Source organism: Ursus arctos, unplaced genomic scaffold (genome assembly GCF_023065955.2).
Source record: "Ursus arctos isolate Adak ecotype North America unplaced genomic scaffold, UrsArc2.0 scaffold_19, whole genome shotgun sequence".
NCBI classification, from domain to species: domain Eukaryota; kingdom Metazoa; phylum Chordata; class Mammalia; order Carnivora; family Ursidae; genus Ursus; species Ursus arctos.
This window is the reverse complement of record NW_026622863.1, coordinates 56,664,491-56,675,897: the sequence shown is the minus strand read 5'-3', so window position 1 is coordinate 56,675,897 and position 11,407 is coordinate 56,664,491. Positions and strand designations below refer to the sequence as shown.

The 11,407-nt window shown below is 53.4% G+C and overlaps 1 protein-coding gene across 2 annotated transcripts; it reads right to left on the bottom strand.

Annotated features, from left to right (window-relative positions):
- Nucleotides 1-528: 528 nt before the first annotated feature.
- Nucleotides 529-9,775, bottom strand: HAS1 (hyaluronan synthase 1). Of its 2 annotated transcripts, none has more exons than XM_057314032.1 (5): nt 9,651-9,775; nt 5,541-6,248; nt 4,090-4,311; nt 3,348-3,484; nt 529-1,599 (listed from the first exon to the last, which is right to left on the bottom strand). In XM_057314032.1, the coding sequence occupies exons 1-5, from the start codon at nt 9,657-9,659 to the stop codon at nt 924-926; spliced, it is 1,752 nt and encodes a 583-aa protein (XP_057170015.1). In that variant the 5' UTR covers nt 9,660-9,775; the 3' UTR covers nt 529-923. The 2 variants fall into 2 exon arrangements, with proteins under 2 accessions (XP_057170015.1, XP_057170016.1); XM_057314033.1 differs by having other exon boundaries at nt 530-1,599; nt 5,541-6,245.
- Nucleotides 9,776-11,407: the final 1,632 nt, after the last annotated feature.

Genomic DNA, 11,407 nt, shown 5'->3' with positions numbered 1-11,407 from the left:
CTGATGGTAAAGACCCCGTGGGGAGGGAAGAATTGATGACGTGGGAAGAATGGAAGGAGTGAGATCTTTGAGTAGACCAGAGGGCATGAGGCCAGTGCCCCAGTGGAAGGGGTTGGCATTGGAGCACAGACAGTTCGCCCTCAGGAACGGGGAAGAGTGGCCTGCGTGGGCACAGATGCAGATCAGTGGAAAGACGCGCAGGTGGGACTGAAAGTTTTCTTCTTGTCACCTTTGTTCTCACAGTGAGATGGGAAGCAAGCTAAGGGTGAGGTGCTAGGGGTTTGAGGAGACAAGATATGACTTACCTTTCTCAGAGAGTAGCCAAGTAGACGGACCAGGAAAAGGCCCTCCACAGTACCTAACGGTGTCCCCACATAGTAGGCACTCCATAAGTATCTGTGATGAGAAGTTGAGAAATTTAACCCTCACAACTGTGACCCAGGGGATTATTATCCCTGTTTCCCGAAGAAGGAGCATGTCTACGTTCAAACAGGTGGCACCCAAGACAGAGCCACGAGTCCTCAACCTTCGACCATATAGCGCTTCAGTTCTCAAAAAAAGGGGGGGGGGAGACCCAGAAGAAAATAAATAAAATTCTTTATTATATCCTAATCACACAGTACAAATGGATATTAAATAAGAACAGGGAGAAAGCAGGCCCCAGGACAGCATGTGGGGACCCTTGTCCCCCTTACCCTTAAAAATCCACACCCTGATCAATAAATACCCCTCCCCAGGGACCCTGAAGTCCTAGCCCCAAAACAGTCCAGGCTGAAGAATCTTGGATCGACCCCCTCGCTTCACAGAGGAGGGAAACTGAGGCCCAGAAAATCACCCAGCAAGTCCGTGGCTCCTGGGGCCCCCCCGCTGGTTTCCGCTCGCCTCCCTTGAAGTCCCTGGGCGAGCAGCGCGCACACCTGGACTCACACCTGGACCCGGTAGCCACCCGACCGCCGGCGGCAGAGCCTCCGCACGCCCACCCAGTAGAGCGTCAGCATGACCACCCAGTACCCCACGTAGGCGCCAGCCCCTGCGGCCAGGTGGTGGGCCTCGGCGGCGCGGGAAGGCCCGCTCCAGTCGGCCCGGGCCTCGTGCACCACGCTGCGGACCAGGCCGCCCAGCAGCAGCAGAGCCCAGAGGGCCAGCGGCAGCAGGGGGACGTAGTTGGCGGCCAGCTTCCGGCGGCCGGACGTGCCCCAGCCGCTCTGGTTCATGGTGGCCAGCGCCAGGAACTTGGCGGGCAGGAGGCCGCACATGTAGAGCGGCGCGTAGAGCGAGAGCAGCACCATGCGCGGGCAGCCGCGCAGCCAGGCCGCGAAGGCCGCCTTGGCCAGCGCCACGCCCTGCACGCACAGCAGCACCCAGAGCAGCGCCCACGGGCGGCCCGCGTAGAAGAGCCGCAGCACGGTGGCCGCCACGAAGAAGGGGAAGAGGCCCGAGACCACCGCCTCGTAGGTCATCCACGCGTGGTGCCGGTGCCACCAGAGCGCGTTGTACAGCCACTCGCGGAAGTAGGACTTGGACCAGCGCGTCTGCTGGCTCAGCCAGCGCAGGAAGGACGAGGGCGTCTCGGAGTAGCAGCGGGACCGGGAGGTGTACCTGCGCCAGGGGCAAGGCAGGGCATCAGCACCGCCCTCGCGGTGGCAGCACAGGCACCAGAGCCAGAAAAGGCCGCTGCCGCCCGACAACCGCGGGGCTGCCAGCTTTCTCCACCGCCCTGGGCCTCGCGTGCTCACAAGTAAAACGGGATCGACAAGGATTCCTACCTAATAGGGCTGTGGGGAGCCCTGAATGAGGATGTTGTACTTGCTCAATAAATACTAGCAACTCCTGCTGTTTGTGGATGACTAATATCACGACTGCCGTTACTAACACCATTACAGTTACTGACCTATTACTAATGCTATCACTAATCTATTACGAATACTCCAGCGCTCACTCTTATTGGCAGGCCCCGTGGTGAGGAACAAGCCAGGCGATGTTCCTACCCAGGGCAGCCCATGTGTTCGAGCTCAAGGGACCCATCAAGCCCCCTTCCTGTGGCGGCAGTGGACATCCTAGTCGAGCCCCACCCAGTTCGCAACTAAGCCTACACAAGGCTAGGATCCCGTTTACGGAAGGTCATCAGGTGGCTACTAACAGTCAAGTTTGTTAGGAGGCGTCAAAATATTCTATCCCCGCGGGGATTACTTGACACGGTCCCGTCTCCTTCCCCGTGTCGCCTGGCATCCTCAGTAGCCTCCCTGCCCTGCCCTTGTCTCCTGCAGTCTGTACTCAAAACAGCTGCCGGAGGGATCCTGTTACAACGACACGTCACCCCTCTGCCCAGAGCCCTCCCATGGCTCCCTCATTTTCGTTCAAAGTTCTTGGGTGGCCTATAAGGCTTTCTTGAGTGTGCCTCGTTACCACTCTGTCCTCCCCTGGTGCTCTCCCCCTTGCTAGGGCTCCCGCTGCACCATTTCAAGCCTCCATCCCTGCCCTTCCTAGGGCATCCTAGTTAACACTTCATCCCCTGCTCGCAGACTCTCTAACCCCCTTGCCTGGCACATCCATTATCCAGCCCCATTATCCAGCCTACTGCAGGTTCTCTTTAGTTACTGTCTCCCCAGTAGGTGTGAGCATGAATTTGTGTCTCTTGTTAATGGCTGCATCCTCAGAGCTTAAAACACTGTAATGAGGGGGCGCCTGGCTGGCTCTGTGGGAAGAGCGTGCTGTTCTTGATCTTGGGGTCGTGAGTTCGAGCCCCACGCTGGGCATAGAGATTACTTAAATAAATAAACTTAAATAAAAACACATTGTAATGAAAGCTTGCCTTGTGAATGAATGCATGGGTTCCCTCGGTGTACCCCAAGTTCTCCCTGTCCCTTTCACGGGGTCTAGCTTTGTAGAAACCTCTTTCCCCTGAACTCGACCTGGTCGAACCCATACTCCCCGAGTCTCACTGCATTACAACTCTTCCTGAAGCACTCGATTCTTCTCGCTGACTCCCTCACTAAATCCCACTCTCTTTCCCTTCCCACCTCACTTGAGGCACCTGTGCTGCTGAGGCAGGGCCATCACGCCCCATCTCATGCGGTATCTTCTAGGTGGAACTCCCCACCCTCACCTTGTCTCACTTGGTGGGGTCCACTGGGTCACATGATCAATGTAAATGCCACCCCTGCCCCTTCCAGTATCTTCCACTCTCCCCTAATGTCTCACTTGGGAGAGCCCCCTGTCCTGCAAGATACTTTGGGTTTGGAGAATTCCCAACGCGCGCGCACACACACACACACACACACACACACACACACACACAGAGTCACTGGCCTCCATGCACACCCAACTACCTGATCCCCTCAGCTTACTTGGTGGCATAGCCCATGCTGAGCATGCGGTTGGTGAGGTGCCGGTCATCCCCGAAGGTGCAGTGGGTACCCAGGAACTTCTGGTTGTACCAGGCCTCAAGGAACTGCTGCAGGAGGTTGTTTCTGTACAGGCCTAGGTGGGGGGCGGGGAGTACAGGAGCGTCAGCCTCCACTGTCGCCAACACTGTCCCCAATCCTGTCTCCAACCCAACTCACCTCCAATTCCAGCCCCATCCTCAACCATCGCAATCCTGTCCTCAGCCCCATCTCCAGCAACAACTCCAGCCCCAATCCCATTCTCAACGCCAATCCTTCCTCAACCCCATACCCATCCCAAATGTGTCCCGATCCTGTCCCTGACCCACACCCACATCCACTTGGACAGCAAAGCCACCCCAACTCCATCCTCAACCCCATATCCATTCTCAGCCCTGTCGCCTACCCATCCCCATCCCCAAACCCTTTACCAACCCCAAACTTGGCCCCAACCCTGTCCTTGACTCCAATTCCATCCCATTCCCTTTCCCAAACCTGTCCCCATTCCCTATTCCCATCCACACCCTTTCTCCAACCCCACCAAACACCATCCCACCTTCAACTTCCAGTCGTAGCCCTACCCCCAATCCCTGTTGCAGCGCTATCTTTGTCCCCAATCTCAATCACATCCTCAACCCGTTCTGGCTCCCTCTTGCCCTCTCCACCCTATCCATGGCCCTCCTGAGCCCTACCCCTGCTCACCTAGGGGGCCACTGATGCAGGACACACAGTGGAAGTAGCTCTGACAAGCCCGCTCCACGTTGAAGGCCACCCAGTACCGCAGGCTGCTGAGGAAGCTGACCCAGGAGTCCAGGGGGTTAAGGATCCGCACATCCCCCCCAACAGCCCCTACCCGGGGGTCCTCGTCCAGCACCCGCACCAGCTCCAGCAGTGCCATGGGGTCCAGCCTTGTGTCCGAATCACAGACCTGTGGGGTGGAAGGGGCCAGGATCAGACCAGATCCCTACCCAGGGCTGGCGGTTGAGGGGAGGGCACTAAGGGGTGGGGAGCTGCTGGGACACTCTGCACCTGATCTGAACATAACTTTCACTTTTGTAGTAATTTTCAATGTCTAATCACACTTTAGGATGACCTCCCTAAGACCCATAACCTTGTATCATACCCTCCTCTGGCATGTGGCTGAGACCTGGAACTTGCTTCTAACCCATAGGATATGGCAAAAGTGATGGCACACAACTCCCATGATTATATTGCCTTATATACAAATAGTAAAGGAGTTTTGCAATGTAATTAAGATCCCTAATCTATTAAGATTTCCTGGGTGGGTCTGACCTAATCAGGTGACCCCTTTAAAAGAAGGTCTAGAAGTCAGAGACTTTCTCTTGCTGGTCTCAAAGATGTTTTATGACCGCAAGAAAATGAATTCTGCCCACAAATCCATGAGCTTGGAAGAGGCCCCCGAGCCTTAGATAGGACCCAGCTCTAGCTGACATCACGATCATAGCCTGATGGTACCCGAACAGACAGTTAAGCTTTGCCCAGACTCCTGATTCATGGAAAGTAGGAGATAATAAGTGTTTTGTTTCACGCTGCCAAATTTGTGGTCATCTGTTAGGCAGCCATAGAAAACTAAAGCAGTGCATTACCGAATGAATTTCTACATTGGATGAAGACAGGAAGAAATCTCTACATTGAATGGGTGAATAAATAAAGCAGTGAATGATTTCTACATTGGATGGATAAATGAATAAATCTTTAGATTGAGTGGATGGATGGATGGATGGATGGATGAACAAGGGAAGAAAGAGTCTGCATCCAAGAGGTAAATGAATAACATAAACGAACGACCTCCCTATTGGAGAGAGGGATGTAAGAAGGGATGAGTGATGTCACCTACAATTTTAAAAAATGTATGCGTAGGAGTGAACGAGTATGCAACTGGAGAATGAATGAATGAAGAAAGGGAGGAATTAACGAATCGCTACACGATGAATAAAATGAGTGGTCTCCTTATTGGATGGATGGATAGATGGACGTAAGAAACAATGAGTGAGGGAAAGAATCCCTACACTGAATGGCTGGCTAAACAAAGGGAGTTAGAAAGAGGTGCCTTCCAATCTCTGCACTGAAGAATCTTGGAGAAGAGTGTCAGGGGCACAGCGGAGCGCGGGCACCTTGCACGCACCTTGCACTCACCTGCACGTAGTCCACTGAGTCGCCAAGCGCCTTGAAGGCAGTGTACATGACCTCGCGCTTGCCGCCCCAGCGCTGCGCCACGCACACACACCTGTGCGTCCTCACCAGCGCCTCCACCGCCAGCCGCCCGGGGTCCTCGGCCTCCACCTCCCGGTAGGCGCCCGTGCCCGCAGCGCCAGCCGCCGCCGGTTCCCAGGGCTGGTGGTAGTTGCCGTCCCACACGTAGGTGGCGGGGTCCTCGTCGGCGAAGACCTCGCGAAACATGTCCACCATGTAGAGGTCCTCGGCGCGGTTGCCGTCCACCACCATGAGGACGCGCAGCCGCGCGCGCGGGTACTGCAGGGCGCGGGCGGACACCAGGCACTGGCGCAGGTACGCCGGGTCCTCCTGGTACGCCGAGATGGTCAGCGCCACGCTGCGCGCCGCCGCCGCGTCCAGGGGCCCCCGCGCCGCCGCCCGCCGCGCCGCCGCCGCCACCCGCCGGTGCTCCAGGTACGCGAAGAGGCTCTGCGCCACCAGGTGCGCGGAGAGGAAGGCCCCGTAGAGGCCGAAGGCCAGGAGGCCATAGCGATCGGAGGCGAGCGGCACCCCGGCGGCGTAGGCCCAGGTCATGAGGCCCAAGATGAGCAGCGCGAAGGTGATCGTCAGCACCCGCCGGGCCAGGCCAGAGCAGTGGCGGGCGGCCCGGGTGGGCTTGGGCAAGTCCTGCTGGGAGCAGAAAGAGGAGAGAGCAAGGGGTTAAGAATCCTGAAATCCTCTTCTGGGAAGGGAACACCTAGGGTTTTTTTCCCCAAGCCAATACAACATCTCCTTTTTGTAAAGAAAATCCCCTGGGCACCGCAAAGTTATTTTCACTAATGAAAATAATTGTGGCAAACAGCAAAGCTTGATGCCTGATTATATTAGATTGATTCTAATACATTTTCCCCACATTTTAAACAGCTCTTCAATCCATGAGGATTACACTCAACGGAATGTCACAGTTTAATTAACAGGGGTTCTCGTCCCCTCCCGCTTCTCAGCGGCACATAGAATAATCACTCATCTCACAATTAAAGGTTTCTTAGTGTTGAGATCATCATCATCATCTTAAAAATAATGCAATGTGTTGGGGCGCCTGGGTGGCTCAATCGGTTAAGCGTCTGCCTTCTGCTGGGGTCATGATTCCAGGGTCCTGAGATCAAGCCCCTCATCTGGCTCCCTGCTCATCCGGGAGCCTGCTTCTTCCTCTCCCTCTGTGTCCCTCTCCCTCTGCCTGCGTCTCCCCCTGCTTGTGATTTCTCTGTGTGTCAAATAAATAAATAAATAAAATATTTTAAAAAAATAATGCAATGTGGTATGTACCAGGTGCTGCTATAAGCCTTTTACAGAAATTAACTTATTTTAATCCTCGAGACAGCCCTATGAGGTAGGTACTATCATCCCCATTCTACAGACGAGGCAACTGAGTCAGAGAGAGGTGCAGCAACCTGCCCCAGGTCACACTTGGATAGCAGAGAAGCCAGGATTTGAACATAAGAATCCGGTCATTGAACTACCAGTTTATACACTGGCTTTACAGCTCAGGGGAGCTAGGGGGGAGGGGGTGCAGCAGATAATGTTTACTGTCACCATACACATAGCAAAACTGAGGACTGATTAAGCCAGGAAGAGTGGCTTGCTCAAGGTCACGAAGCTCACAGGTGGAGGAGTCTTTGCTCTGACTTCCCAAATTGCTCAGGTTCCCGGCAGGGCCAAGTGCCCAGTACGCATTGCAGGAAGAGCCCAGACCAGAGAAAGGGGTGCCTCCATTTCCTCATCTTGTAAAATGGGGATTTAGCCCCTTCTACACGCCAAGTACTGCTCCAAGTGTGCTAGATACTGGTACTCGCTCCTATTACAGATAAGGAAACTGAGGCCCAGGGAGGTGATTCTCGTGCCCAAGGCTACTCAGGCAGTCTGGCGCCATCGTCCTCTAAACTGCCTCCCGTGTCACCAGCTCCCATCTCACGGGCTTCTTTATGAGTTAAACGAGTCATTAGGATACAGATTTGTGTCGTCCAATACAGGCGTCACCAGCCACATGTGGCTACTGGGTCCTTGAAAAGCAGCCAGTATGACAGAGGAACTGAATTTTTAATTTTATTTAAATATTTAACTTTAGACACTGATACTTGATTCAATTATTGGAAAGCTTTTAAGTATGTTTGAAACAAGTAGGGTGTGGGAAGCTTCTTTTTCATTGGTAAATTTAATGAAATCTAAATGCAGATCAAGTATCTCCAATGAAAATACAGCATCTGCATGAGATGTGCTGCACATCTGGATTCTGAAGCCTTAGTTTGAAAAAAAGAGGAAAACATCTCATTAATATTTTTGTATTGGTCACATACTGAAATGATAGCTTTAAAAATCTTGTTATGAAGTTTCATGTTACGTTGTAGCAAATACAGTCTGATGTGTCTATTCATGAAATGATAGTATTTCTGAGAGATAGCAGGGGTCGGCACCCTACAGCCCCGGGGCCCAAATGCCTGCTACCCTTTTCACTACAACCCTGCAAGCTAAGACTAGTTTTTAGGTTGGTCTTTTTTTTTATTTTTTAAGTAATCTCTACACCCAATGTGGGGGTTCGAACTTACAACCCCAAGATCAAGAATCACATGTTCAGGGGTGCCTGGGTAGCTCAGTGCGTTAAGCACCTGCCTTTGGCTTGGGTCATGATCCCAGGGTCCTGGGATGGAGCCTCACATCAGGCTTCCTGCTCAGCAGGGAGTCTGCTTCTCCCTCTCCCTGTCGCTCCCCCTGCTGTAGTCTCTCTCTGTGTCAAATAAATAAATAAAAATCCTAAAAAAAATAAATAATCACATGCTTTACCAACTAAGCCAGTTGGGCATCCCTAGTTTTTACATTTTTAAATGGGTGAAAAAAGTCAAAAGAATAATATGTGGCATATGAAGATTACGTGAAATTCGTATTTCAGCATCCTTAAATCAAGTTTGATTGGCACACAGCCACACTCCTCTGTTTACGTACTGTCTATGGCTGATTCCACGCTACACCAAAGTTGAGTAAATGCAATAGAGATCATATGACACAAAAAACTCAAATATTGACTATCTAGCTTTATACAGAAAAAGTCTGATGACCCCTGATACATTGGGTTATATAAAATATATTATTGAAATTAAGTTTACCTTTTTACTTATTTAAAATGTGGCTACTAAAATTTTTTGAATTATGTATGTGGCTCACCTGATGTTTCTATAGGTAGAGCTTTTAGCCTAGTAATAACTCAATATTAATAATTACATTATTAGTACTTCTTCTGGAATTCTCCTTCTCTGTTCTTTTGCTCCAAACCTGGCCCTGTCTGAGTTTCTCGGGCTGGCCCAGTTCGTCCTGGGGATCAATGAGATAGGTGGGTCACTGGAGGGTTCTAATGCCAATATTCAGAAACACACCTGTATCAGCTGTGGACACACAGCCCCACACATATGACAAGAGACACACAGTGTGTGTCTACATAGGAAAACATTCATATTCCAGAAGATAACCCTAGACACTTGCTCTTAGAACTTAGGGATCCTGAGACCTTCACCAACAGCCACACAGGTGAACTTGGGAACACACCCCCTTGAGCCGGAAGGAGCTAAGCCAGGAACAGATGCCCACAGAGCAACAAACACACAGGCACGCACTCGTGGGTCTGGGTGGAAGCAAAGGGACAGAGCTTCAGATAATAGTAACAGTTAAGGTTGAGCCCTATGAAATGGCCATTTTTTCAAGGGCAAAAGTGACCAGATATCCGCGATTTCATTTGGTTCAATTTGATAGTTACTGAACGCATAAAAGTAGAAATCCGGGCCACGTGTCAAGCAAATACAGCTCTGCCTCGCCCACTCGCGCCCCGCACGCAGACACGGACTCAAGGCGGGATCAGCAAGGACATGTCACATCTCATACACTACAGGCGGGACGGCCACCTACACAGGGGGATGGAACCCGCACGCTCCGATGGGGTCATTGTCCCACACTGACGGTCGCTGTCACGCACAGGAACGCGTGCTGTGCCCCTCACCCACGTGGTCGCACAGGTGCCAGAGTCCCCGCACGGCCGCCCGCACACACCTGTGTCATCGCTGCGGGTCCGGCGGGCGCTCCTCTCCTGCTCGCTCCCGGGTCTCGCTGTGGCTGGGGAGCCCGGGGGTCATTTGAAGACCGACGCAGGCGGGGGCGGAGGAGGGCTGACGTCAGGGAGGAGCTGGGCCAGGGGCTCTGAGGTCACGGACGAGTCGGGCAGCTCCACCCGCTTCCCGCCATTGCCCGCACCCCCGCGCCCGACGGCCTCCCTTCCCAGGGCCGCCGTCGCGCCCTTCCCTGCCCTCCCAGGCCTCCTTCTCGGCTCTCCGCTCTCTTCCCCCCTCTTCTCTCTCTCCATTTCTGCGTTCCTCCCCTTCCCTTTCTTTCCCGCCCCCCTCCACCCCCTCTGTCTTTCCTCCCGTCTGCCCGATTGCTCTGCCCCCTCTCCCGCATCCCAGCCGCTAAGCCCCGGGGACCAGAAAATGCGCACACGTGCGTGGTTGTGGGTGTGGCCGCGCGCGCTGGCTGTGAGGCCCGCTGTCTGGAAGGAGCTGTGAGTGGTTGTGGGTCTGCAGGTGTGCGCGTGCAAGCGTGTGCGCGTGTGCCAGGGCCCGGGGAGGGGGCTGGGCACTGGGATTTGTCTTCCAGGGGTGAACTCAGAGTTGTGGGTCAGCTGCCCCCAGGGAGCCCCGGGAACCCGAGTCAGGGTGAAGGTGGCAGTGGCCTCGCTTAGACGCCAAAGAGACGGGGTCCTGAGGCTTCTAAGCCCCCAGCCCCTCAGGACCAGGAGACTCAGGGATAAATGTCATTGTTCCGTGCCCTTCTTTTTCCACGATTAAAATGTATATATAATTCTTTCTCTCTGTTCCTCTTCCTGTGAACTGATAGTGCCCATCTCTCTCCCTCGATAGCTGCCTCTGTTTCTCCGTCTGTGGCTGTACATTCCCATCTCCTACCATCTCTGAGTCTCTGTCACTTGGTCTTTGTCACTCTGGCTCTGCCCCTCTGTCCACCTGTCTGTCTGGTTCTCTCTGTGTGTTCCTGTTTCTCTCCATGCCTCCCTATCTCTTTCTCTCTCTCTCTTTTCCTTCTCTCGGTGTCCATTTCTGTCTGCTTCCCTCTAGGTTTGTATCTGTCTGTCTCTTCATTTCTGACTCTTGGTCTCCCTGACTTTCCTTCTCTGTAAGTCTCTCTCTTCCTTTCTCACTTCCGGTGTTTCTCTGCCTTTGTTTCCTTTGTGTTAGTCTATCTTCTCTGTTTCTCTCTGAGTATCTGTATTTGTATCTTTTTTTTCTATCTCCCCGTTTTTCTTTCTCTGTTTCTCCCTGTTCTTCTCAGCGGCTGTTTCTCTTTTCTCTATCCTCTCTGTCTCTGTCTCTATCTCCCTCGGTCTCTGTGTATCTCTGTGCAGCTTCTTCTGAGGCTCCATCTCTGTGTTTTCTGACTCACTCTCTCTCTCATTCCCTGCTTCTCTCTGTGTTTTCTGTCTCTAAGTCCTCCTTTCTCTCTCGCGATGCTCCATCTCGTCCAGACTGTCCTGGGGCTTTCCCTTGCAGGACACCAAGTCCTCACTCCCTGGGTTTCCCTGGGGAGGCAGGGTGTGAGGGGCCATCACCAGGCTGGGCCTTGCCTGAGCCTGGCTGTCGCGGGGGAAAAGGCCAGTTCAGGGCCCAAGTGAGAGGCACCCCGCCCACCTCACCAGGGCGGGGCGCGTCTCTGACGCTGTTGCCAGGAGCCTGGCCGCCTGGTGTCTGGCTGTGTCAGGATGATGGATCCCCCGAAGGGAGCTGAGCCCAGAGCAGAAG

Bases quoted from the DNA above. Each gene is read 5' to 3' on its own strand.
- HAS1 (XM_057314032.1), bottom strand. The intron at 4,312-5,540 runs GTGAGTGCAAGG...TCCACCCCACAG, and splicing joins ACTCAGTGGACTACGTGCAG to GTCTGTGATTCGGACACAAG. The intron at 3,485-4,089 runs CTAGGTGAGCAG...CCCGCCCCCCAC, and splicing joins TGTCCTGCATCAGTGGCCCC to CTAGGCCTGTACAGAAACAA.